Source organism: Acinonyx jubatus, chromosome A1 (assembly GCF_027475565.1).
Source record: "Acinonyx jubatus isolate Ajub_Pintada_27869175 chromosome A1, VMU_Ajub_asm_v1.0, whole genome shotgun sequence".
In the NCBI taxonomy this organism is placed as follows: Eukaryota; Metazoa; Chordata; class Mammalia; order Carnivora; family Felidae; genus Acinonyx; species Acinonyx jubatus.
The window spans coordinates 182,578,574-182,606,105 of NC_069380.1; the positions used below are offsets into that span (position 1 = coordinate 182,578,574).

Consider the following 27,532-nt stretch of genomic DNA (forward strand, 5'->3'; position numbering starts at 1 on the left):
AACTCTAAGTAATTAGGAACTTAGAAACAAATACTTTTTGTCCAATGAAGGATACGATCATAACCTAGGGAAAGGATATTCTAGAAACGAAATCAGAAAATCTAAACCAGGGTTTGCACTGAGTCTTGAGTTGAAGTCAAGGCATTTACAAGTCACTCCACCATTCTGAATCCTTATTAAGGACCAAAAATATCCTTGAGGCTAAGGTCACCTGAATACTAGTTAGTATAGATAATACATTCAAATACTCTGTATTCCTCAGAAGGAACATTCTATGTAAATATGTAGCAAGACTACATAGTTATGTTTAGTTAAAAAAACAATCAGTTGGCAAAAGTAGACACAAGATCTGTAACATTCTGCATCTCATGTGGTGAGTTCACCAGTGTTCATTATTGGTTTATAAACTTCAATAGTAACTATATTTTCTTATCTGCATCAGATTTAACACGAGAACGTAATTTTTAAAAATGCAAGCAACAAAATAACAATGAGTGTAGATGTGCGGTCCTTACATTTAAAAAGTAAATAAAAGAAAACTAAGCATTACCATGCTAGCAGTACATGTTTATTATTATTCGTGAATGGCCCCGAAGACTTACAAGGCCCATGTTTATTAGTATAACCACAGATATGAAATATCACTTAGTGACATGGAGTGAAAAGGACAGTTTTACACATATTAAAAAAATACATACACATTCACACATAGTCTCTCTGTCAAGCGCTCACCATACACTGCTACAAAAGCAGGAGGCATCAAGCTGCAGGAGTTCCAATTACACATAACTTGTTGAAACATCTCAAGCTTAAAAACTGCACTTAGGTTGCAAAAATAAAGTTTCTTTCTTCAAACATTTTGATCAGAGCTCAAGCAATGCAAATAATGAACACCAATGATTTTCATACTACTTAACACACTTTAAAACATAAAAGGGTCGACAGTTGCAAAAGTCCTGAAAATGTAGAGGTTATAGGAATGAACAATGCATTTCATCCAAGAAAAAGTCTACAGTAGATCCGTCTCATCCTGGCTCGTAAATATTTAAGAATCATAATTTACTATACTCAAAGTTAAGCCAGAATAAACAAAATGATAAACAGAAAAATCATTACTTCAAATGAGGCATTACTGCCCTTAGTTTCTTTAGACAATTTCACTAGTGCAAGAGCATCATTTACCTGAAAGATCATGAGTCACAATTAAAGAGCACTCATACAAAACTATTTCCTTTTTTCTTTAAAAAGTGCCACATACTGTACTTCTCAATTAAAAAAAAAAAAAAGCAAACTGCACATACACTAATGAAAGACCGTTTGTCTCCATCTCTTGTCAATGAGGAAAGGCCAGAGTGATTCTTTGATTCCAATTCGAAATGGTGTTCGCTGGCCAATGCCCAAGGTCTCTAATTTGGAGCAGTCAAGCTGAGCATTTCTTGGACGTTGTGCTCCTAAGACAGGACTGTCAGTTATCTTTAAAGAAAAATAGAAACAAAAGTATTTGAAATAAGTAAAAAGCCCATGTTAAGGTTTTATATTCTCTATTTGACTCTGTCCTTACTGCAAATCGTCTGATTCCTGGAAAAATATACAAATAAACAATTAAGACAATACTTTTTTCTATAAACTTCACCAGTACTCATGGGCTTCCTTGTACATGATGATTTAGAGATAAGTAACAATATAAACCACCAGCAAACACGCAAAGTGAACTTTAATTAGTACTAGAAAATAAAGTCCTTCAATATTTTTAAAGCAACAAGAAAAATTGTATCAACAATACATACTATCGTGACAGATCTGGGCTTTCAACAAGTGAGGTTTTAAAATACCATGTACTGGGTGGCTCAGTCAGTTGAGCGTCCAACTTCGGCTCAGTTCCTGATCTCACCGTTAATGGGCTCGAGCCCCGCAACGGGCTCTGTGCTGAGCGCTCAGAGCCTGGAGCCTGCTTTCGATTCTGCGTCCCCCCATCTCTGTCCCTCCCCCGCTCATGCTCTCTCAAAAGTGAATAAGCATTAAAAAAACCATTTTTTTAACAAAATAAACAAAATAAAACAAAACAAAACAAAACAAAACAAAATGCCATGTACTTACAGGTCTTAAGTGACTGCTGGGGAGATTGAAAGCATCTGCGATTGCACATGCCATTTCATACTTAGTCATCTGTTCATTGCCAGACCAGTGAAAGGTTCCTTTAATTGATGGATCCTAATAAAGACACAAGAATTCAAAATAGGATCAACTTTTTCAGCTGAGCGGAATGGTAGGTGTGACAGAAAAGCTAATTTAACAGGTCCAAGAATTGAAACACATCCCTCCTTTCTGGAATGCTCTCCACAAGGTATCTAAAATCAAATTCCTATAAATATACCCAGCTAAACATGAGAAGTAATTTCTTGAATTTAGGCTTAAGAATTTTTTTTAATAAAAATATAAATGACTCCAATTTTATTTAGTGGGAATCCTAAAAATGATTACAGATTTTTATGGAAACAGGCCCATTTAATGAGTATTTCTAATTATTCTAAGAAGCTAAAACCAAAACTGTTAAGAATCATTTTGAGGTAAGTAGTCATAACATCATTAAATACTAGTATAGTACATATTTAAAATACAAATTTTTATGTGTTAAAAAACTATAGACAAACTTATTACTATTCTAAAATAAATCAGTCTCATCTTACCATGAATACTCTATTTAGTTCCGACTTTTTCATGTCTAAAACTAACTCCCATTCTAGTATCTAAAAATATTACAAATCATTCTTAAAAAGGCTGAAATTATAAATTCCTATGTAGATTCATTCTTCTTTGGCACTACACAGATCTTAAACAAAATAATTTTTTTTTTAAAAGATTCTATTTTTAAGTAATCTCCACACCTAACATTGGACTCAAACTCACAACCCTGAGATCAAGAGTCACACGCTCTACAGAATGAGCCAGTCAGGTGCCCCAAACAGAGTAACGTCTTAAAGACATTAGATTATTTTGTCATCCAAAGAAAAAATACAAGTTTCTAGTCATCTTGCAATAAAAGAATGACAGACAGGGTCCATAGTATATGAGAAATCAATTCAAACACAAGAGCATAATATTTTTACTATTTATAAATATAGCCTACTACTGCAAACCACTTTTGTTTGGTCTCTTTGTCATTCTAAAAATTTTAAATAAAAACTTGCAGTTGTTTCTTTATATTATTAATTAAAAACTATTATTTAAGGGGCGCCTGGGTGGCTCAGGCAGTTAAGCATCCAACTTTGGCTCAGGTCATGATCTCGAAGTTCGTGATTCTAAGCTCCACATCCGGCTCTGCACTGGCGGTGCAAAGCCTTCTTGGGATTCTCTCTCTCTCTCTGCCCCTTCACTTGTGCGCATGCGATCTCTCTCTCCCCCAAAATAAATATATAAACTTAAAAAAAACAAAACAAAAAAAACCTCAATGATTTTCCATCACTTTAAAACGAAAGAAATATTAGCAAAGAAAGCAAAAGCACTGTGACTTTCACTCAATGGTGGAAATCAGAAATTCTTCCTTCCCAAGATTCTCACCAGCATCCTCTTTTCTGCTAACTGGCGACACACAGTGGCTACATCTTTGACGTGTGTGGGGAACCTCTGCTGCCAGTGGTCCATGTTTGCAGACTTGTTACTGAACTGCACTTTATCAAACATAACAGTCACAGCACTTTCGTCAAGCTTTTCGACTTCTCCATACAAAACAGGAATTCTCAAAACAGCAGCTCCTACGAATTAATTAAAAAAAAATAATCTTTAAAAAAATCTTTTAAAGCTGACTGGTTCTTAAGTCCTGACGTAAAATGAAAGTATTCGGATTTAAACTAGATTGTAGGAAACTTGCAATGTACCAAAATGACATATGGCTTCTCTGTAATAAGGCCCATTTAGTAAATGTGATACTTTCTTTTTAATTTTTTTAAATGTTTATTTGTTTTTGACAGAGAGACAGAGCATGAGGAGGGGAGGGGCAGAGACACAGGGAGACAGAGAAGGGGAAGCAGGCTCCAGGCTCCGAACTGTCAGCACAGAGCCCGACGCGGGGCTCGAACTCACAGACCATGAGATCACGACCTGAGCCGAAGTCAGACGCTCAACGGACTGAGCCACCCAGGCACCCCATATGTAATACTCAGTTTTTAAAGGTCTCTGTCATTTGGGGTATTTTTATATGTTATTTTCAACAATCCTAGTAATGAAGAAATTCAATCGATCATGACAACTAAACACAGTAAGTGATCTTTGACTTATTAAAGAATAAAAAAATAAAAAATAAAATGCATTGAAGGCCATTATTAGGACAAGTGGGAAAATTCCTATATAAACAATATGTATAGTATAACATTATATTAATGTTACATTTCCTGAGTGTGATAACTACATTGTAATTATTAAGAACATTCTTGTTAAAAGCTAAATGGCATAGTAAACTATTCTGGGGTAGAATTCAACCAATTCTTGAATTTCAATTCTTGAAACCACTGAGTAAGGAATTATGATATATTTAGATTTTATGTTGGTCCCTAATGAGCTGTCACAACAGACTGGATAATTAACACCTTAACTGAAAATTAACAAACTTTTTTTCAAATTATTTATTTTATTTTTGAGACAGAGGTCACAAGTGGGGAGGGGCAGAGAGAGGGAGACAGAGGATCCAGAGCAGGATCCACACTGACAGCAGAGAGCCCAACACGGGGCTCAAACCCATGAACCAGGAGATCATGACTTGAGCAGAAGTTGGAAGCTTAACCAACTGAGCCATCCAGGCACCCCACAAAGTATTTTTAATTAAATCAACATATTGGATAACTCTGTATGGAAATGCATTCAAGGATGATTCCTGCATGATAATTTAGAATATTAAAAAAATATATATCCTGGAAATCTATATTAGAGGATGCTTCTCAAAGACAGTACAGTCTAGGGCAGTGCAAGGAATCATTACATCAAGTACTATACAGCCACTGACAGGAAAAAGATAACCCAGAGATGATTCACTATGTATTAAAATACAAATATGGGGGGAGAACCAGGTTATAAAACAAAACCCATACATTTTTAAAAATTCACAAAAATTGCTTCCATACCTAACCACATCTGGTGCTTCTCTGAGGCAGCATTATAAAAGAACTTCTGCTCTTGACTTCTTTTTAAAACCCTAAAGGGGCGCTTGCGGGTTGAGCATCCAACTTCTGATTTCAGCTCAGGTCACAATCTTGGGGTCATGGGATCAACCCTCTGTGCTGAGCTTGGAGCCTGCTTATGATTCATATTCATTCTCTTCCCCCCCCCTATATATATACACACATATATGTAAATATATAAAAATATCCATAAATATGTATTTGTAATTTTTAATGTAGTTTTCATTATAAAATACATAAATATATATAAAATATATAATATTTGTAATATATATAAATATATATGTGTATAATTTTTAATGTAGTTTTTCTTGCTTCCCTTTTTCAAGTTTCAAACTTCCTTACCATACATGTAGGCCCTGAAAAGGAAGAGGGTGGTTGGTTAAGCATCCAACTTCAGCTCAGATCATGATCTCACAGTTCCTGGGTTCAAGCCCCACGTCGGGTTCTGTGCTGACAGCTTGGAGCCTGAAGCCTGCTTCAAATTCCATGTCTCTCTCTCTCTGACCCTCCACCAACTCATGCTCTGTCTCTCTCAAAAATGAATAAACATTAAGAAAAAAAAGAGATTCTCTCTCTCTCTTTCTGCCTCTCTCCCCAACTCTAAAATAAAAAAATAAAAATAAAATAATGTCAGCTGTGCTGACAGCTCAGAGCCTGGAACCTGCTTCGTATCCTGTCTTCCTCTCTCTCTGCCCCTCCCCGTTCAGGCTCTCTCTCTCTCAAAAATAAATACTAAAAAAAAATTTTTTTAATAAATAAAATAGATAATAAAAATAAAAACCATACAAAAAAACCCAAATACCTCAATCTAGGAGAAATGATACTGACCTGTTTTTTCAAAGTAGGTTACAAATATTTATACTATTAAGACTTCTTTTCTTTATACAATATTTTTTTTTAAGTAAGTTCTACGCCTAATGTGGGGCTTGAACTCACAATCCCAAGATCAAGAGTCACATGTTCTATGGACTGAGCCACCAGGTGCCCCTATAAAATGACATTTATGTATATACTGTTACTGGAAAGTCTGGAAAAATTCATACATTCTTCATGATTTCTAAAATTCTTATTTTTCTTTTTTATTAAATACCTTCTCTTTCTCCAACGATTTATGCTCAATTTTTTCAAAATTTAAAAAACATATTTGTTTTTTAAAATATTTTATTTATTTACTTATTTATTGAACATTTATTCATTTTTGAGAGACAGAGACCGACTTAGTGGGGGAGGGGCAGAGAGAGGGAGACACAGAATCTGAAGCAGGCTCCAGGCTCTGAGTTGTCAGCATAGCGCCTGACGCAGGGCTTGAACCCACGGGCTATGGGATCAGAACCTGAGCTGAAGTCGGCCACCCAACCGACTGAGCCACCTAGGCGCCCTAAAAAACATGTTTGTATAGATGTCATATCATTTCCTCAAAGCAATCAGAGGCTAAAGAAATTGTGTCTTACCTAAATTGTTCTCTAGGACAGCCTTTTCTCCTTCTAATTTTGTTTTGCCATACAGATTTAGGGGACTTGGTACATCTTCCTCTCTGTAAGGTGGATTTGTTCCATCAAATACATAATCTGAGCTAATGTAGATTAGAAATGCTCCAATTAAACCTAAAAAAGAAAGACATGAAAAAAAATCATCTATTAAATTATTACACAACATTACTCTGTACTGGTATTCATAACAGCTATTCATCATATATAAAACAAACCTCTTATAAGCAATCTACAAAACTTTAATTTTATAAACTCAGCAATTATTTAATATTTCATGAAGACTTTATAAAGTCATCATTACCTGCTTCCTTTGCTAAATTCCCAGAAGCATCCACATTAAGTTGCGAAGCAGCATCTGGCTGATTTTCAACAACATCTGGCCTTCTCTCTGCTGCACAATGTACTATGACATGGGGCTGGAAGTTAAACATTAATGTATTTTTAAACCATAAGGAATAAAACAGGGGAGCTACAGCCTTCCAACAGTAACTCAATTCATAAAAAAAAAGTTTGTTAAATCAACATTCCTTCAACTAAAGAATCGCTATAATTTTTATTGTAGTTTTGTCATGCTTTCCTTTTTCAAGTTTCAAACTTCCTTAACATATACATAGGCCCTGAAAAGCAAAGAGCAATTTAGCAATCCCGAGGAAAACCAAAATCAGTGTCAACAACTATTATTTCTCAATCAAAATAAGCTTTGTCCTCTAATGTGGGTCGGAGAATAGAGCTAACATTAATGTAATTAATATGACCTTAATACTTAATAAATCTACATTAAAGGGAGAATACAAATTTCAAATTAAATTCATAAACTCAAATCTCTTAGACTACTTAACAAATGTCAACCACCCACAAAAACTAAATTCCCAGTTCATCATTTAGTATGTCAGCTGTATACTAAACACTGTGCAAGGAACAGGGGTTTCATAATCTAGTAGAAAACAACAAAAAAAGACAGATATGTAAGGAGACTATTTCAGTACAATTCTATTTCAGATAGAATGGGGGGTGCCTGGTTGGCTCAGTGGATAGAGCATGCAACTTTTGATTTTGTTGGGTTTGTGAGTTCAAGCCCCACATTGGGCCTACAGCTTACTATTTTTTTTTTTTTTTAATGTTTATTTTGGGAGAGGGAGACGGAGAGGGAAAATATGAAGGTGCAGGGGAGGGACAGGGGCAGATAGACAGACGGAGACAGAGAATTCCAAGTAGGCTCCGTGCAGCACAGACACTGACTCGGAGGCTTGAACTCATGAACCCTGAAATCAGGACCTGAGATGAAATCAAGAGTCAGATGCTTAACCAACTGAACCATCTAGGCGCTCTCTAGAACTTATTAAAAAAAAAAAAAAAAAAAATTATGTTTTTAATTAAAGATTGAGGAATGCATGGGGCATCTACTTCCCAGAGAAGCTGAACCAAGGTTAAGATTTGGTAAAACCACTGACACACAGGGCTCATGTACAAACATACCAAATGATCTCCTTCCTCAACAACTGTTAGAGGAACCATGACCTTTGGAGTTGTTTTAAAACTTCAATGTGCATAATCCAGGGTGCTTCTTCAGATGTCCTGGTCCCCACCATAGACTTACTGAATTAAAACCTCTGGAAGTGAGACACACCTAAAGAACAAGTTCCCCAAGTGATTCTGATGCGAGTGTCTCTTGGACCATACTTCTGAAAAGAACTTTAACTCTCAATTTGATCAGACGTAGAATAGAACCTAAATTTTTTCATAACTTTTCTATGGCAATGGTTAAGAGTTATTAACCTCTCTGAGCTTTCTTCACCTCTAAAATGGAAATGATAGTATCGATTTTGCAGTGCTGTAAGGTTTACAGATAATATTAAAAAAGCATTTGCATAGAAAGTGGTACTTAACAAGAGTACTTCACAAACATAAGCTTTTTATAAAATGCTCATATTTCCAACTTTTGTCAACCTATGTTTCAACCTAATCTTTTCAAGGACTACGTATACTTTGCATGCTTACAAAAAAAAAGTGCACTACACAATTGACCTTTGAACATGGATTTGAATTGCATGGATCCACTTATATGCTGATTTTTTTGTTGTTGTTTATAAATACAGTACTGTGTTTTAAATGTATTTTCTCTTCCTTATGATTTACTCAGTAATATTTTCTTCTCCCTAGTTTACTTTATTGTAAGAATACAGTATATAACACATATAATGTACAAAATATGTGTAATCAACTGAGTTATCGGTAAGGCTTCCAGTTAATAGTAGGCTATTAGCAGTTAAGTTTGGGGGAAATAAAATGTTATATAGATTTACTTTCTTTTTTTTTTTTTTTTAAACGTTTATTTATTATTGAAAGACAGAGAGAGTCAAAGTGTGAGCAGGGGAGGGGCAGAGGGAGAGGGAGAAACAGAATGGGAAGCAGGCTCCAGGCTCTGAGCTGTCAGCACAGAGCCCGACACGGGGCTCGAACTCACGAGCTGTGAGATCATGACCTGAGCCAAAGTTGGACACTTAACCAACTGAGCCACCCAGGTGCCCCTGTTATACAGATTTTCAATTGTGCAGGAGTCAGCATTCCTAAACCCTGCATTGTTCAAGGGTCAACTGTATATTATTGCTGCTTAGTAGGTTACAGCTTAAGTACAGTATTTTCCTTGAGAAAAGAACAATTTCTAAATCATCCAGACAATTCTTAACATAGTTTATATATGTGCTAAAATAAACAGACTCAACCATACCTGAAAATCATGAATGATGTGATGAACCGCTTCAGAATCCAAAAGATTAACCTGTTCAAATTTTGGTCTTGCTCTTCTAAAACCACAGCCAAAGGCATGCCAATTATTCTGCTTAAATTCTTTATACACAGCTCTGCCCAGAAGCCCAGTGGCACCAGTAATCAAAACCCGCCTACTGGGGAGGTTAACTTCCTCCTAAAAAAGTGAAGAAGGATAAAGATTACTCACTTTGAAAATATTCTAAGAAATCAGTCATCATCATTGTTCACTAAATACTTTGAGTCTAAGAAGTTAGCTTCATGTCCTACATCTATTAGACAACTCTTAAGTTAGAATAAAAATCAAACTGCATAAATAATTATATCACTTATTAAAAGTTTTATTAATCCTATCCATGAAAAAGAACCCAAAATGATACTGTAAGGATATACCTAGTCAATTAAATTCCAACCCGCCCCCCTGCCTTTTTGAAAAAAAAAAAATAAAGATTTTATTTTGGGGGCACCTGGATGGCTCAGTTAACCGCCTGACCCTTGATTTCAGCTCAGGTCATGGTATCACAGTTTGTGGGTTTGAGCCCCGCACTGGGCTCTGCACTTAGGGTAGAGCCTGCTTGGGATTCTCTCTTTCTGTCCCTCCCCTGCTTGCATGAGCACACTCTATCTCTGAAGACAAATAAACTTAAAAAGTATTTTATCTTTAAGTAATCTCTAGACCCAAGGTGAGGCTCGAACTTACAACAAGATCCAGATTCACATGTTCTACCTAATGAGCCAGCTAGGTGCCTTGATTTCTTATGTTAATAATGGAAAATCTTATTTTAATGATGAGTGATGTCAAAATGAACAAACAGCGATTTTAATTACATCCTCCAGTTTATAAAATGCACAATTAGTTTGAAGCTTACTTATTTTTTATGGCCTGATGAACTATTTGGCTGTATTCAACAATATACTCAAAAGTTGACATTTTTTGGTCTTCAGTTTGTAACCTCAACTTTTCTTTCACACTTCATTGATTTATCATATTTTGATAGGTCTGAGTTAAGGAATTCACATGTCACAGGCATTTATATGGAGGAAAAAAAAATGTGGTCTTAATAGTAATAATATTCTGAGTTTAACCAAACCAAATATTCAATTTTAACCAATGGTTTAAATTAAACCATTTCTAAATGTAATCAGTAAATGTTCCTGAGTTAACTCTAAATTTATCTCAACAGACCTGTTAAAACTAACATAAAAGGACAGGGACACCTGAGTGGCTCAGTTTCAGGTCATGATCTGGTGGCTCCTGAGTTCAAGTCCCACATCTGGCTCTGTGCTGTGGGTGCAGAACCTGCTTCAGATGCTCTGTCCCCCTCTCTGCGCCTCTCCCCCACTTGTGTTCACACACTCTCTCCCACTCAAAAATATATAAATATAAAAAAAAAAAAACTAACACGGGCACGCCTGGGTGGCTCAGTCGGTTGAGCGTCTGACTTTGGCTCAGGTCATGATCTTGTGGTTTGTGAGTTCGAACCCCAGGTCAGGCTCTGTGCTGACAGCTCAGAGCCTGGAGCCTGATTTGGATTCTGTGTCTCCCTCTCTCTCTGCCCCTCCCCTGCTCATGCTCTGTCACCTTCTGTCTCAAAAATAAATAAAACATTAAAAAAAAAAACTAAAAAAAACAACCTAACAGACAAAAGGACAAAAAAATTAACACAGATGAGAAAAAAAAAATAAACTAAAATAGTTTAAATTGATCTGTGTTGCTATTGTGAAAGAAAAAATTCCTTAGACAATGAAATTAAAAGGAACTACCTAGAAAATAAGTTGTTTCCAAAGCAGTTTAAAAAACTTCCCTTCTTCCCAAGATGTGTAACATCAAATTTCCCAGACTCTTGAATAAAATCAACATTTACTATTTAAAAAAACCAAAACAGGGGCGCCTGGGTGGCTCAGTTGGATAGGCGTAAGACTTCGGCTCGGGTCATGATCTCATGGTTCGTGGGTTCGAGCCTCACGTAGGGCTCTGTCTGTGCTGGCAGCTCAGAGCCTGGAGCCAGCTTCTAATTCTGTGCATCTGTCTCTCTTTCTCTGCCCCTCTCCTGCTTGTACTCTCTCTCTCAAAAACAAATAAGCATTAAAAAAAAATTTTATAAATAAATAAACAAACACCAACAAAGTTTTATTAGGGGTACCCAGCTGGCTCGGTTGGTACAGCATGCAACTCTTGATCTCAGGGTTGTGAGTTCAAGCCCATGTTGGATGTTGAGCCTACTTAAAAAAAAAAAATTTCTTACAGTTTTATCAATTTGAGGTCTTTTTATTTCAAGTCCTGTTATAATCATCTATTCTGAGCTGTCAAAAACTTTAAACAAGCATATGATAACTAAAGATCTTTCTTTTTTAGCCCTTCTGTCAGCAGAGTAACTTGGCACTATAGTTTAAAAAAAAAAAGGCCACCAAAATTATCTATTTATACCATAGGAAAAACCTGAAATGAAAGGGCGGATAGAAACAGTACAAAAGGTAAATTCTTGAAGATATTTTTTCCTTAGTGCAACCAACTTCAAAACATTTTAAAAGTTGAAGTGAAATTCATCTAGGCTCTCTAGTGTAAAACTTGGCTCTAAGCCAACTGATCTATGAAAACAAGGATTTCAGCCAACAAAATATTTTCTTTGAATTTTGGCACAAAAACAGCTCTACAAAGACTGAATTGTTAAGAAGATAAAACATGCCAAGTCTAGTAGATACAATCAGAAAACCATTTACACAGAATAAATACCATAAAGATCCCTGGGAAAATATTATAAAGTGGCTATAATTTGGTTTCTTCAGAGTTTCTCACTCTTTAGTACTTCACTTTATAGAAGCAAAGGAATATAGAACAGTTCTTAGGTCAGTGGTTTTTAGGCTTTACTATAGATAAGAATCATGAGTGAGGCTTTCAGATCCAGTACATCTGAGGTAAATCCTGATAATTTACATTTCTAACAAGTTCTCAGGAACGTGCTGATGATGGTGATTTGGGAACTGTACTTTGAGAAATGTAATCTTGAACTCCAGGGAAAATCCAAGGTTTTCCTAAAGATAAATTTATCTTATTCAAACAAGCCAAAAATTGTCATCTTTCTAAAAGCAACAACAAACTTTCCTTCTCTCGTGAAAAAAGAAAAACAACAAAAAGTCAAAGAACAAGCATCACGCATTCCACAAAGGTTATTAAACAATGAATCCAGATCTCTGCATTACTGCATTGATTCTGTGAAACACACTTTTTCCTCATTTTAACATCCCTGTTAAATGAATGAAATAGAAATGCATCTTATCACTGTCCTAGACTTGCAATGTTTTTTGCTTTTTAGTGCACCTTAAAACAAGAACCCAGATGATATTGTAATCAAGTACATCTTGGATTTGATGCAATATAGTAGTATTAAATTACAAGCACAGCAAGGCTCTTTGGGAATTCAATACACTTAACTTCAAAAAAGGGATGAGGTTACGAGGAAAAAATACCACCTTATATCCTTATCCTCTGGGGTAACTTGTACGGTCCCTAGAAGAAAATATGAAAAACAGTCCATGGTACCTAGTGGTCAGATGTCAATGCTCAAGAATTTTCTTTATTAAAATAGCAGAGATCTGAAGTGCAAGCATTTCCTAAAACAAAAATGATACTGCACTATCTTGTATTTGAAAACTATTGAGTGTTAAGTAAGCCTATATCATACCTTTTGATCATAAGATAACCTTGTTAAACATGTAGGGTAAGTATTTCCAAACTGAGGAATCTGAAGCCTAGAGATGTTAAAGGTTGTATGGAAAACGGGAAAGGTTGGGACCAGAACTTGCTTCTTGCTTCTACGGTCCAAGCCAAATATATAGAGTTGCGTCTTAATCCTTTGACCTTCTATTTGACTTCATAATGATTAAATTTTAACTGTTCTGCCACAAAATATGGTATTGGGAAGTTACTGAAATCTCTATTGATCGAATTCCTCATTTGGACAAGATGACTAAGGCTCCTCATACAATTTTAACATTTTCCACATTATCCTCAACACAGAGTAGACGGAGTCTGAAAGGAGTGAAAGGAGCTTCATTTACTTAAAGTGGTTTTTCCTCTTCACAGAGTTCTTTCTAGAGACTCAATGAGCACCTTCTGTCACCAGTGTAGGAGCCAAGACAAGGTTTTTCATTTGGACTGCAAATTTATTGGTTGTTAGCAAATAAAATATGCCTCACTCTGAAATTAAAAGATGCCTAACAAAAATAGCTCTTCTATTTTTGACTTTCTCTATCAGAAATCTACCTGAAGCTTTTTAAAAGCTGTTTTGATTATTTTATTTTCAAAAGAAAAGAAATATTCCTGTAAAAAGATTATTTTGGACTGTTACGCCATAAAATATTTTAGTCCTGCTAAACACAGAAATGTCCATACACTTCAAGGAACTCAGAATGAAGAATAAAAAGTTTTCTAGTTAACCCAAAACCACAATAAACAGCTCAAAAAAATCATCTGCCTGAAAAATCTACTTTCTTAATTTTTATTATCTTATGTGTAAAGTATCAAACATTACTTTGTTATTCTGAATATACTTGCCACACTCTGCATAAACTCTTACAACTTCAGAACTTCAAGTGACCAGATTTATAGACATCAAAAAATTCTGTGAAAATTTAAATACATATAAATAAATGCAGAACTACCACTTTTATTATGCTACCTAATCAAGTGATAACAAACTATAGGTAATGAGATAAATGGATCTTTCCAAATGGCCACAGTACTCTGGGACAATTATTTCTACTTTAGCATACTTGCATTAACTTCCACTAAAAATGTCTTAGCAAAAGACTAACATCTAAATAGAGATCTTCTTAAGTTTTAGTGGTAAACATAATATTTGCTATTTGGAACCTTTTCAATTTGGCAGTTTCCCATCCCGCCCTCCCCCCCGCCCCCCCCCATCCTCATACAACATTCCCCTGGAGGCAGATCTTTTGAGTAGACTGTACCGGACTCAAGACTTAACTCAAGATCCCCTGAGTACCTAGGCAACACTGGTCTAACTCCTACTGTTACCCTATTACTATCCTACAAGACAGTGTAAACAGGTACCAGTACAGTTGTCTTCTCCAACACAATATGCAAGGCAGTCCTCATTCTCACAAGTGAATTTTAATTCTGTATGTTTTGAGAAAGCAGCAAATATGTGTCAAGATTTAGCGTGGGGACACCTAGCTGGCTGAGTCTGCACAGCATACAATCTGAATCTGGGGCTGTGAGTTAGAGGGCCCTGATGGATGTACAGATTACATTCAAATAAAAAAACAATTAAAAAAAAAGATTTAGGCTGTATCACTTTTAATGACGGAAATCATGAAAACCTATTTTCATTAGTCTACAGAACTCCCACTGTGAAAAAAAGATTAAGCTTTACATACACCTATGCATATATATATATAAACAATATGTAACGTTATGTGTTCAGTACTTTTAGGAGCACATAGGAACAACACGCAAATTTAACTTAAACTCCCAAATCCCAAAGTGATTAGAAACACTAACTATGCTGTATCTTGAAAGCATAAAAATTCTGCATTATCAAAAACAGCCACCTCCCATACCGTCTCTTATTTTCATAAGACATTGGTCTAGGCATTAACATTTCTTTTTAACCCCACTGCTAGATAAATTCTAGCAGTTCTGTGGATTGAATGTGGGGAGGCCTGTAATGAAATATGAGAGAGAATGGAGGAAGCGCAATACCTGGGATAGCTCTCCCACCGTAACAACCTTCCTTTATGCAATCTCTGTAGCGGTTCAAAGCCCGAGAAAGTCAAAGAGATTTGTCGGTTCCAAGCCTACTTAATGAACTTGGGCCAAGGACTCACCCTACAAGCCTCAATTTTCTCATCTGTAAAATGGAGCAAAAATCCTCTCATAGTTATGACGATTAAATAATGCATGTAAAGTGCATAATACAGTGCCTTGCACAAAACTTAAAAGTTCAGTAAGTTGTCATCTCTAAAACTGCTATTTCTGAAAAGCCACTTTCCCCTACTTTCTCAGACATAAGAACTGGTAGGATCGAGGGATATGAACAAAGAATGAAAAAGAAATTCAGAAAGATAAAACCAAAATCGAAACGGCTCAGAAAAACGCCTCTTCGTTGCTGGGAGGGGAGACAGAAGACAAGAAAGTGAAACCAGACCTACTCCTTTCCTGCCGCAGGACTGGAAGAGCAAACACAAACGGGTGTGCGCCGAGGTAAACAAACTCGGTGGCGCCGCCCTCTCCTCCCGGAGCTAGGAAGGAGGTGCTGAGACGACTCAGGGCTGGGGGCTAGGATTGCTGCAGGATGCGCAAGGTAAACCACCCAAGCCCTCCCTCCCCCTCGACCTGGCTCGTCCCCCTCTGCACTCCCGGTTGCAAGAGACGCCCAGGTCGACTCCCTCACCTCCACTAGCCGGCAGCTCCCGGGAACAAAGTGGATAGAGAGCTCCTTCTCTCGCCCCACCATGCCCGCCGTCTTTGCGCCGCAGCCGCAGCGACCGCCACTTCCTCCAGCCCAGGATCGCCACGGGCCGCAGCTTCCTCACCCTCGGCCCGCCTCCCTAGGTCCGGGCCGACCCCCAGTTCACTGCTTCCGGCTTCCGCCGCCAAGGCCGCGCCCGATGATTGGCCACATTCCGTGAATGCCTCCGAAAGGGGCCGGGCAGCGTCCTGTACGCAGCCAGCCCACCCCCCCAACTCTTAAAGGGATACACAAAACAAAGGCCTTGGCCTTAGGCAATGAATACAAGTTTTGTTTTGGGGAACATTGTTTATTTTATGTACTATTTTCCCTCTTAGTCTCTCTTCTTGACTAGGGAAGGATTAAATTGGATCGCCTGAGGCTTCAAGTTTGCAGACTAAGCAGTGCCTGGGAATCAACTGAGCATAAAATACGTTTAGTAGGAGAAAACATTTTAAAGCCATGGGGTGTGTTTAAGTAAGAAGGGAAGGAGGGAGCACAGTGGACGTACAGCATTAGGAATGTTTTTTACAGAGATTTAGAAAGACGAAGAATAAAAATACAAGTCCTGGCATCTGAATCATTAACAACCTCAACAACCCATTTGTCGTTCTGGGATGCTAAAATGTAGTATGTGTCAAATTCCAAATAAATCAAACTATTTTTAACTAGTTAAAAAGAAGAGGGTAAGGGGAGGAATAACTTGGGTGCCTCTTCAAAACGCAGATTCTCGGACTTTACCTGTATTTACAGAATGAAAATCTGCGGTAATATAAAACCAGGGACTCTACATTTTAGTGGATTTAACAGGAGTCAAAACCCCACCGACCACCTTTGAGAAGCATCACATTAGGAACTGCCCCGTCAGGCTACGCCAGCCTGGCCTCCGTAACCATCGTAAATTAAGGACGAAACCAAGAGACAGAGTAATGTCTGGACCTTCGACCACCTGTATGACTTCTTAAAAGTAACAAATCAGAAACAACAGCTCTAAGTGTTGAGAACGACCTCTCAGGCAACTGGTTTCCTTCCTAGCTCAAAACAGCAAAATGTCTATCAGTTGGAATGCCTGCGAAATTTACTCAGGAAAAAAAACCCGCCATAGACCCTGTAGGGTTCGCCAACATTTCACCGCTCCAATCCGAGTGTTCTTATTCAGACATACACGATACCAAAACTGAAAAGTCGCTCACAAGTGTGACCGATGCTTGGGTTTTTCTTAAAAGGGATTCTTTTCATAATCCCTTTAGTTTACTTTAGAGCCAAAGACTAAGCAGCCTTTTGAAAAAGTTTTTGTCTGAGCCCCGTGAATTTCCTTTCTGCCCAACCCCCAACAAGAACTCATTTCTTTATTCGTGTTAACAGTCTTTTTTTTTTTTTTTTTTTTGGAACGGTGGGGGAAGAGAACCTGAGGCCCCTCGTTTTCGGAGTTTTATTTTTATGCAAGCTGCTACCCTTAATCAGTTTAGCATTATTCAGACAGTCCTTGAGAGGACTGTCCCAGCATTAAACATTCATAATCTGCAGACAAAGAGAAAGGTGAGTATGGGTGGGAGGTAGGAGAGGCAAATTTAAGATCCTCCTAATCCTCCTGCTTTAAAAACTGGGAGATTTTTGTTTTTTTTTTTTTTTAATTTCTAGATACAACGTTGCGATGCAACCTAATTTTTCTATTAATAAAAAAAGTAAGTGTTCAATGTGAATAAGATTTCATTGCATATTAATTTTTTTTTTTTTTTTTTGCAGAGCAGCCTTGTGTAGAGTTAGGAACAAGAGTTTTCTCACCTACTTTTGAGAACCTGGTCTGATAGCTCCCAGGTAAAACTTGCATATAGTTCTAAAGGTATATGTCCATGTATAGTTTTTTATCATTCTCTTTAAAGATGAAAGTTTCTTTGTGAACAAAAATGCCATTGTTGTAGACAATATCCAAGTTCGTGTGGTGGCTAAGTCTATAAATTTAAAGAGAGCAGCCTGGAGCTAAAAGTTATGTTAGCAGATTCAGTTCATGCTAAGACAAAGAAAGGCTGGAGCACACAATTACAGATAAAATCCTTAGTTACATAGAACCTTCACCTATATCATTGCATTTAATGTGGTAAATGAAGCTGCTGTTCTGTTTTGCATTTAATTTTTGTCAGTTAATGAGTCTTAGCTGAGCTCTCCATAACCTGGTTCCCAGGGTCAATATTTAAACTTGGTTTATTCTTCCATGTTCCAAAGTTACATGTTTTAAAGAAATGAATGACACCCCGTTTCTTTTTTTCTTCTTTTAACACACCTTTTTGGTTTTCACCATTCACTGGGATGCTTTTAAAAGAAACTAACTCCAGAATGCTTCATTTCTTGAATATCTGGCTCTTACCTGGTCCATGTCCTCCGGCATTTCAGGCATGATTCCAAAATATCTCAGGAAAACAGACTTGGGATGAGTCTCTGCCTCTTCTGCCTGGGTCTTTGTTCTGCCTGAAGAGAGCGCAGGCACGGAAAAACGTGAGCTTCAGCTTCACTCGACCTTTTAAATTAGCATTTTGATTCCAATCCCAGAATCTCATGCAGTTTTCCACATTGCAGTAAACTGGCAGCTGATTCCCCCTGGCAGTCTTGAAAATACCCAATGAGAAGTTTCATGTTTAACTGCCTGCCAAGTTAAGGTCCATTACAAAACCATTAGGAGAATCAGTGTTGTTTTGTTGTTTTTTTTTTTAAAGAAGAAACAAAGAAGCAAAAAAAAACTTCCTGTGAATACTTGTTGCAATTTTCTCTGGAAGAAGAAAAGCAAGAGCTCACAGATGGAAAGGCAGATCATGCAATTGATTGATTCCTATTCTGAAATATTTTATTCAGTTACACATTATGGTTATTACAACAGAATCTTTGTAAAGTTTTTCAGTGTTTTTCCTCCCAGTGTCTCCTCATTAACTATTTCAAAGGACATTAAAAGGCACTGGTGGTAACAGCTCCCGACAATTAAAATGCAGCAGGTCATTTCTATTAACACTGATCTGCCTTCTGACTGAGAAAATGGTAGATTGAGTAGCTTTAAGTTTGGCCAGGCATTAAGGACTTCTAGATCAGCAATTCCCAAATCTGTCTGTACCCCAGAACCTATGAAACTAAGTCATTCTGTAGGAGTTAAGTCCAATAATCTTATTTTTAACTATTTCAAGGACAATTAATATGCTCAGTTAAATTTGAACCATTGTTCTGGACTATGGTTCTGTAACAATTTAAGAACAATAAAAAAAATTGCCATTTAGATAGAGCTAACTCTATATTAACTCGTTATATTCTACACACTTAGGGCACACAGCACATAGTAAACTCTATGAGACATGCAGAAGGTCTATAAGTAATGGAGGACTATACAATTTCTTAAAATTGATAAATTAAAATTTATCAAAATAAAAGAACTTGTACCCATCAAAAGACAATATTAACAAATAGGCAAATCACAAACTGAGGGAAAAAAATCTTGGTGCATATATCTGAACAGGATTTCTAGTCAGAATATTTAAAGTACACCTGTTGAAACTGCTTGAAAGCATGAAGTTGAAGGGCACCTGGCTGGCTGAGTTAGAGGGGCATGACTCTAGATCTGGGGTTGTAAGTTCAAGCCCCACATTGGGTGTAGAGATTACTTAAGTAACTTATTTTAAAAACGCATAAAGCTGAACAAAAATCAAAATGGCTGCACGAATGCTTCAGCAAAGCTTGATTTTAAACTGAGTAACCCCTTCCCTCTCTTCCTCCAACCTTCCTTCCCTCCTCCATTCAGTAAACCTTCCCTTCTTAGCCTTTTGTTTCAGGAACCCAGTTCCACCCTGAAAACACATACACAATTCGTGTCTAAACTGGCTAGATCCTCTATTTCTCTATAAAATCCCCCAGCCTCTTTGTCTGCAGAGGGGGTGGGCAGGAAGGGGGCTTGCGGTTTTTGAAAGCCATGGCCTGCTGCAGCTGCTTTTACCCTGCAAAGCAATAAAGCTATTGTTCCTCTTTATTCCAAACTCTGTCTTCATGTTAGATTTTGGATCCGAAACACAGAGGTTGGTTATTGACAACACTACAACTCAATTGTTTTTTTTTTTTAAATCATTTAAAAAATGAACACAATTTTGGGACACCTTGGGTGGCTCAGTCGGTTGAGTGTCCAACTCTTGGTTTCGGCTCAGGTCACGATCTCACTCACCATTCGTGGGTTCAGGCCCCACGTGGGGCTCTGCGCTGACAGTGTGGAGCCTGCTTAGAATTCTCTCCCCGTCCCCCCCCAAAATAAATAAACTTAAAAAAAGGACACACTTTGAACACATACTTAACAAAGACAGAAAATTGGTCAGTAATTACATAAAAAGATGCTCAGCATATGGGAAATGCAAACTAAAATCATACTGAAATACTGTCACCGGCTAGACCCCAAGACCTGACCTTTACTACTTACCTGCTTATACCCACCGACCTTTGTCCCACATTTTTCCTTAAGCTCTTCTTTCCAGCTTATCTCTTAACTCAGGCAAAAGACCTGAAGAACAGAGTATCCCGAAACTGCAACTACCCCTCAAGCAGTATCAAATGGTAGGGCAAAGAATCTGCTGGCCCAGACCTCCAGACAAGTTTGAGCTCAATCCCCGACTCATGCCTGTGGAAATGGACCACTGAGTGATTTGTGGGGTGACTGACAGTTACCTTTACCTCATTATAATACTAAAATCTCCACCCGGTGGGGGGGGGGCGGTAGTGGGGAACAAGCCTCATTCACAGAACACACGTGTAGGCATGTTTCCTTAAGGCGCATGCACAATCTTATGTCTGCTTCTACATATGCTGATGAGGTTCCCCTTTCTACTTGCATCCTAACCCTGATTAAAAGGAATCCATTCACCCTTGCTCAGGGACTCATGGCTTTGGAAGCTATTCCCTGTGATCTCCTTATTTGCTGCAAATAAAGTTTACTGTGTGTGACAACTCCACTTGGGGTGTAGCTCTTACATCTTCAATATGCTTATCAAACTATAAGAATTATGATATGGGGGAGGCTGGCTGGCTGGCTCAGTTGGTAGAGCATGTGACTCTGATCTTAGGGTCCTGAGTTCAAGCTCTATATTGGCTGTATAGAATATTTTAAAAATTAATAATAAAAATGTTTAAAAATAATTTGCAATAGAATTTAAAAAAAGAATTAAGAGCTGTTCATTTCACTGTATTACTATATGTAATTTATACCTCAATTTCAAAACAATATCACAGCCATATTTTGGGCATTTGGGTCACAACCTTAGATTCAGTCAACAATATCCAGGATACTAGTTTGAGGTAGTGTTAACCATTGCATTGGTAGTGTTCTCTAGGATGCAAGCTATCAGCAGAAGGGGGGTGGGGGGAGGCACAAAATGTGTTTTGTTTTGCAGGACCAGTAGTTCCTGCCAAGCAGACACCTGGGTAGGTGTTTTGCCTGGTACCCCTTGTATGAGCCATTTTGAATGAATTTGGAACACACAATTCCCCCTGAGCTGTCCTGAAGTTACCTTTAGCTCATTATAATGCTAAGATCTTCTCCAATGGGTGGGGTTTTCCACCAGTTTTTGAACATACAATGTATGTTCTAACATGTTGATGTGCTAGGCATGTGCAATTGAACCAGAGTACCTAAGTAATAGAATATGCATATATGTTCCTTAATGCACATGCAAGCTCCCTGTCACTGCCCCCTAATACACTGAATAAAAGCTTCCTGTACTAACCCCATAGGGAGATAATGCTTTGAGAGCTATCCGCCCCCAACCCCCTCCTAACTTGTAACAAGTAACAAAAAGTTCTTTGCTTTCAAGCCTTCTTTGGATTGTGTTCCATTTCCACCCCTTGAGTTCTGTTACAGTACAAATGATGAACTAAATGGACAGTATTTAAATTTCTAAACTCATTAGGACCTAAGAAATGTAAGACTTTTTCCTTGATAGGATATGCACACTTTTTTCAAGTTTAAGAAATAGATCTCTAAATTATAATGAATGATACCCCAAGGGCAAGAGCAAGGGTTTTTGTTGCTTCTGTTTTATAACCTCCTCTTACCTCCCCACTCCTCCATTTTAATTTTTATTTATTTTTAATTTTATTTATTTATTTAGAGAGAGAGAGAGCAGGGGAGGGGCAGAAAGAGTGGGTGAGAGAGAATCCCAAGCAGGCTCATGCTGTCAGCACAGAGTCCAACCCAGGGATCTATCTCATGACTGTGAAATATGACCTGAGCCAAAATCAAGAGTCAGAAGCTTAACTGGCTGAGCCACCCAGGCGCCCCTCCTCTCTACTTTTAAAATACCCTTTGATTCCACTATCTCAGATGTTCCCATCTCTGTGACTCTAATACCTACATGAATGACTCTGTCCTAAGCTATGTTTTCCCATTTCCAGATGCCTAAAAGGTATCTTACCTGTATGTTCCTCTGGTATATCAAACTCACAGGTCCAAGAAACTAAAAGTAAATTTAATATTAATTCATCATCTTGTCCTCCAAATCCGATCTTCCTCTTAACCCTGAGGTTTGTGAGAAAGATACTTTTTATACTAATTAACTCATAGACTCAAATATGCATATGGGGATTTATTAGGGAATAAAGATAAATTAGAATTTAATCATTAAAACAACATAGTTGTTTCCTGGTTTCCTACCTCACTTGTACTAAAATAAGTTATTTTTAAGGGTTTCATAAATGTTTATTTATTTATTTTGAGAGAGAATGAGAGTGGGGGAGGGCCAGAGAGAGAGGGAGAGAATCCCAAGCAGGCTCCATGCCATCAATGCACAGCATGACAGGGGCTCAATCTCATGAACTGAAATCAAGAGTTGGTTGCTGAGTCTCAACTGACTGAGCCACCTAGGTGCCCCATTAAAATAAATTAAACATACTAAACATATTAACATATTAAAAAAGTTTAAAATGTGGGGAAAAATTACTAGAGGAAAATGTATATAATAATCTTGGTGGGAGGAAGTCTTTTATGAGCATATCATAAAATTCAGAAACCAACAGTGAAAATATCAACAAAGTAGACTATATAGATTTTGGTAAATATCTGCATAACAACAATAGCAACAATAATAGTGATAATTATCCAAGTCAAAAGACAAACTGGGAGAAAATATATATGATGCATGAGAAATCAAGAGCTAATTGCTATGCTATATAAGGAAGCTTGAAAGTCAGGGGGAAAAGAAAAACCTTAAAAGTCAACCTTTTAAAGTGTAGAATTCAGGGTGCCTGAGTGGCTCAGTGGGTTAAGTGTCTCACTCTTGATTTTGGCTCAGGTCATGACCTCAGGGTTGGTGAGTTTAAGCCCGGAATTGTGTTCTGTGCCTACAGTGAGGAGACTGCTTGGGATTCTTTCTCACTCCCTCTCTCTCTGCCCCTCCCCTGCTCACATTCTCTGTCTCTCTCAAAATAAAATAAACTTAAAAAAAAAATAAAGTGTAGAATTCAATGGTTTTCAGTATATCCAGAGCTGTGAAACCACCACCACTCTCCAGGGAACATTGCCAAATTCTTGGAAGTGGCCACTGAATTTCACAGGTTAGTGGAGGAGGGGTACAAAAGTTCAACCAAAGGATGAGGATAGTACAATATTTCTCAATATTGTAGAAAACTCTTCCAAACACTGGGAAGGGGTAAAGGCATGGGAGTGGGGGCGGATTTAACATCCAAGAAAGACTGAGTTTTGTTTTGCCCTGTTTTTTGCTTAGTTTTAAAAGGTCTACTATTAGAGTATGTTTGTATAACAAGGAGTGTGATCAATTAATTGATAGGAGGTATTATGGGTTAAGTTGTGCCTCCCAGAATGACATGTTGAAGTCCTAATCCACAGCACCTCAGAATGTGACCTTGTTTGAAAATAAGGTTGTTGTCCAATTCATATTTATGGAGACAGGGATGTAGAATTCTCCTGAAGGGAGACACTGCAAGTCTCGTGGTTTAGTCTGCCATCAATGGAGTGGAGGAGTATAATCCTGCCCCTGGAATTACCGTATTTTGAACAATAATACAAGGTACTGCAAGGAATAAAGGCAAGAGAATCTGAGGACACATATATTCAGTTGGAAAATTTAAAAGAGGAAAGATGAGGAAGTCCTGCCCATCTGTTTCAGTTTTCAGTTAAGTGTGTGGTAATATCATCAGCTGGGGGTGATGAGGAAGGAGGGGTACATGAGTCAGAACTTTGAGGAGAAGCCTCAAAATGAACGAAAATTGTACATAAGTAAGTTTTTAGCTAATGCAGATTTTTTTTTTGGGGGGGCGGGTCTTTGTGTCATCTAATGTAGGAGGATTTTAAAAACTTTTTAATTATAAAAATTTTCAAACTTACAGAAAAATTTAGAGAAGAGTTTAATGAACAAACAGCCTTATACTTTCTACCTAAGCTCTACAATTGTTTATTTCGCTATACTTGCTTTCTCTATATATATATGAAATTAAATTTGTTTTTCTGAAACACTTCAAAATAAGTTGTAGGCATCATGACATTTTACTCTTTCTATGTCATGACATTTTAGTCTTATTAAAAACATCAGCATTCATTTTCTAAAAATAAGGTCAGTCTATCATATGACTACAATGCCATTGTCACACTTAGGAAGATTCACAATTCCATATTATCATCTACATTGTAATTTCTCTAATTGTTCCAAGAATGTATTTTATACCTTAAAAAAAAAAAAAAACAACATACCACCAAGGTCTGCACATTTTCACATTTTGTTTGCTTTATTCATCTCCTTTTTTTTTTTTTTTCCTTAAGACTGTTTTTAGAGTGGTTTTAGGTTCATAGGAAAAATGAGCGGAAGGTACAGAAATTCCCCTTATGCCCCCTGCCAGCCCCTTGTACCTCACAGTTGCAGTGTCCCTCATTATCTACATCCCCCACAAGAGTGCTACATTTGTTACAGTGAATGAACCTACACTGACACTTTGCAATCACCCAAAGTCACAGTTTACATCAGTTGACTCTTGGTGTGGTACATTCTGTGGATTTAAACATATCTATCTTTGTGGTACCATACAGGGCATTTTCACTGCCCTAAAAATCCTCCGGGTTCCACCTATTCATCCCTTTCCTCCCCCAGTCGGCTCCTGGCAACCATTGATCTTTTTGTCTCCATAGTTTTGTCTTTTCCAGAATGTCACATAGTTAGAATTGTACAGTAGATAGTCTTTCCAGGTTGGCTTCCCTTACTAATATGGATTTGTTTTCTCCATGGCTTTTTGTGGCTATGTGGCTCATTCTTTTTAGCCCTGATTAATATTCCATTGTCTGGATGTACCACAATGTATTTATACCTTCATCTAGGTAGTTTCCAAGTTTTGGCAAATATGAATAAAGCTGCTGCAAACATTTGTGTGCAGGTTTTTGCGTGAACAGTCATACTCCCCACTGTTTCCTGCCCCCTACCCCGCCCCTCTCCCTGCCCATCACATTGGCTTTTTGAAGAGACGATACCCAGTTACCTGATGATTTTCTTCAAGCATTCATATAATATTTTCTGTAGAGTGATTTTTTTTCTTTGGAGACTTGATTATAGTGCTGCGTACGCATATTGTATCATATTAGGAGGCACCTGACAAAAAGTCATCCCAATATTAGTGGTGTCTTACCATTTGGTAGAGTGTATATATATTTGGTATATATATATATATATATATATATATATAAATTATTTTTTTTTAGTTTGTTTGTTTATTTATTTATTTATTGTTAGTAATCTCTACACCCGATGTGGGGCTCAAACTCATGACCCCAAGATCAAGAGTCACACACTCCACCGACTAAGCCAGCCAAGTGCCCCTGGTGGCACATTCTTTCACCATTTACAATTAATAACTAATCTTTGGGGTCCCACTTTCAAACCTGTAAGTATCCTGTAACCTAACAACTTTCACCTAATTGCCTCCATTGATGTTACTCAGCTAAGTCAATGAGTATATGGAGGTGGCAAAGTCCATAAGACTTAATGAGATTGTCTAGGGACAGAATGTTGATAAAGAAGAGAAGAGAGTCCAGGTTCAACTCCTTACTCCCTCCAATAATTACAAGTCAGGTACAAGATGGTGCAGTAAAGGAGTGAGAAAAGCAGCAGTTAGGTGAAAGGAAAACCAAATACATGGCATTGGCTCTCTGGAAAACAGAGCATTTCAAGAATTCACTGGAGAAATTGCCAGTAGTTTTGCAGAGGACTGGGGACAGAAACGAAACTACAGTGGGTTAGAATGAGAAAGACAAGGCAGAAAGAACTTACTACGTACCTTTTTCATAGGTGGCTTTAAATATCTCTAGCCTGGGGCGCCTGGGTGGCTCAGTCAGTTAAGTGTTCAACTTCCACTCAGGTCAAGATTTCATGGTTCCTGACTTTGAGCCCTGCATTGGGCTCTGTGCTGACAGCTCAGAGCCTGGAGCCTGCTTCAGAGTCTGCGTCTCCTTCTCTCTCTGCCCCTCCCCTGCTTGCACTCTGTCTCTCTCTCTCAAAAATAAATTTAAAAAATACTCAAAAAAAAAAAAAATCTCTAGCTTGCGCTCGTCAATAAGCACAACTTACTGTTTTTCAAAGATTTTACATTTATTTCTCTTCCTTTGGTCATCTCTCTGAATATGAGCTTTAAAGTATTGTGTAGTAAGATAAGATTTTGAAATCTTAATCTTTGAAATTTTTTAAAAATTTTATTTCTCGTAGCACTCTCTTAATTTTCTCCTACCCACCTTGCAGCATCCATAGAGCCAGAATTAGGATGGTTTAAGTGAAAATACACAAAATAGCAAATATTTGCCCTGCTGTTGTTATTCTCTTGAATGTACAGCTAATGAGGATTATGAAGTGGATGGGGGTAAGAGAGGCTCAGTCCTTTTTCCTGACTCAGGGAGAAGAGGTAAACATTGTGACTGAGATGGGAAGGGAGGGTATTGGAGCCTCTCTGTCATGATAGTCTCCAGAAAATCTAGTTGACAAAAATTTGATTGGAGATTAAGGCTCAGGTGACTCCTAATTTAAAGGAATATTGGGGACACCTGGGGGGCTAAGACGTTGAGCGTCTGACTTCTGGCTCAGGACCCTGATCTCAGGGTTCGTGAGTTTGAGCTCAGCATTAACTCTGCTGTAAGAACAGAGCCTGCTTTGGATCCGTGTTTCCTTCTCTCTCTGCCCCTCTCCCAAACTCTCTCTCTCAAAAATAAATACATAAGTAAAACATTGAAAAAGATAGACGAATATTGAATGAGTTAGACCCGGAGTCTCAACAAAAACTTTTGTAAAGAGAGTGGATGTCTTCATGTCTCTAGGTTCTGGGGCCTTCTGTTTTACATTGCCATCACTTTTTGGACCCCCACCCTATTTTCAGGGGATATTTCCATAGAAATCATGAATAACAGCAAAAAGAGAGGATCTGGAGGGACGGTTCCAGGGATGGTGAGAAAGGAGGCAGGGCATCCCAAACTGTGGACGATGCTTTCTTGTCAGTAGTGTGAGCATGAACTGGTATTTAAGGTTAAGGGCTAATGTGGATATACAGGGCCTGAGCTGAAGTACACATGGTGCTCAATTCCCAAGCCCAGGCTTCTGATCACTCAAATTTTCACCTGTCAGCCTCAGCA

The 27,532-nt window shown here is 37.7% G+C and overlaps 1 protein-coding gene and 1 long non-coding RNA gene across 4 annotated transcripts; one reads left to right on the forward strand and one right to left on the reverse strand.

The window, feature by feature from the left end:
* Nucleotides 1–546: 546 nt before the first annotated feature.
* On the reverse strand, nt 547–18,430 carry MAT2B (methionine adenosyltransferase 2 non-catalytic beta subunit). Of its 2 annotated transcripts, none has more exons than XM_015067011.3 (7): nt 18,269–18,430; nt 9,393–9,587; nt 6,966–7,080; nt 6,626–6,778; nt 3,559–3,752; nt 2,098–2,211; nt 547–1,473 (listed from the first exon to the last, which is right to left on the reverse strand). In XM_015067011.3, the coding sequence occupies exons 1-7, from the start codon at nt 18,296–18,298 to the stop codon at nt 1,303–1,305; spliced, it is 972 nt and encodes a 323-aa protein (XP_014922497.1). In that variant the 5' UTR covers nt 18,299–18,430; the 3' UTR covers nt 547–1,302. The 2 variants fall into 2 exon arrangements, with proteins under 2 accessions (XP_014922497.1, XP_026889599.1); XM_027033798.2 differs by lacking the exon at nt 18,269–18,430 and adding an exon at nt 15,847–16,014.
* On the forward strand, nt 15,617–18,274 carry LOC113592592 (uncharacterized). 2 transcript variants are annotated; one of them, XR_003412488.2, is made up of 3 exons: nt 15,617–15,756; nt 16,259–17,442; nt 17,650–18,274. It is a non-coding gene; the product is annotated as an uncharacterized LOC113592592 (long non-coding RNA). The 2 variants fall into 2 exon arrangements; XR_008300474.1 differs by having other exon boundaries at nt 16,259–16,380; nt 16,657–18,274.
* Nucleotides 18,431–27,532: the final 9,102 nt, after the last annotated feature.

Bases quoted from the DNA above. Each gene is read 5' to 3' on its own strand.
- MAT2B (XM_027033798.2), bottom strand. From the start codon at position 15,909: ATGGTGGGGCGAGAGAAGGAGCTCTCTATCCACTTTGTTCCCGGGAGC. The intron at 9,588-15,846 runs GTGAGGGAGTCG...TCACTTTTTTAG, and splicing joins GGAGCTGCCGGCTAGTGGAG to GAGGAAGTTAACCTCCCCAG. The intron at 7,081-9,392 runs GTATGGTTGAGT...TTTAACTTCCAG, and splicing joins ACATCATTCATGATTTTCAG to CCCCATGTCATAGTACATTG.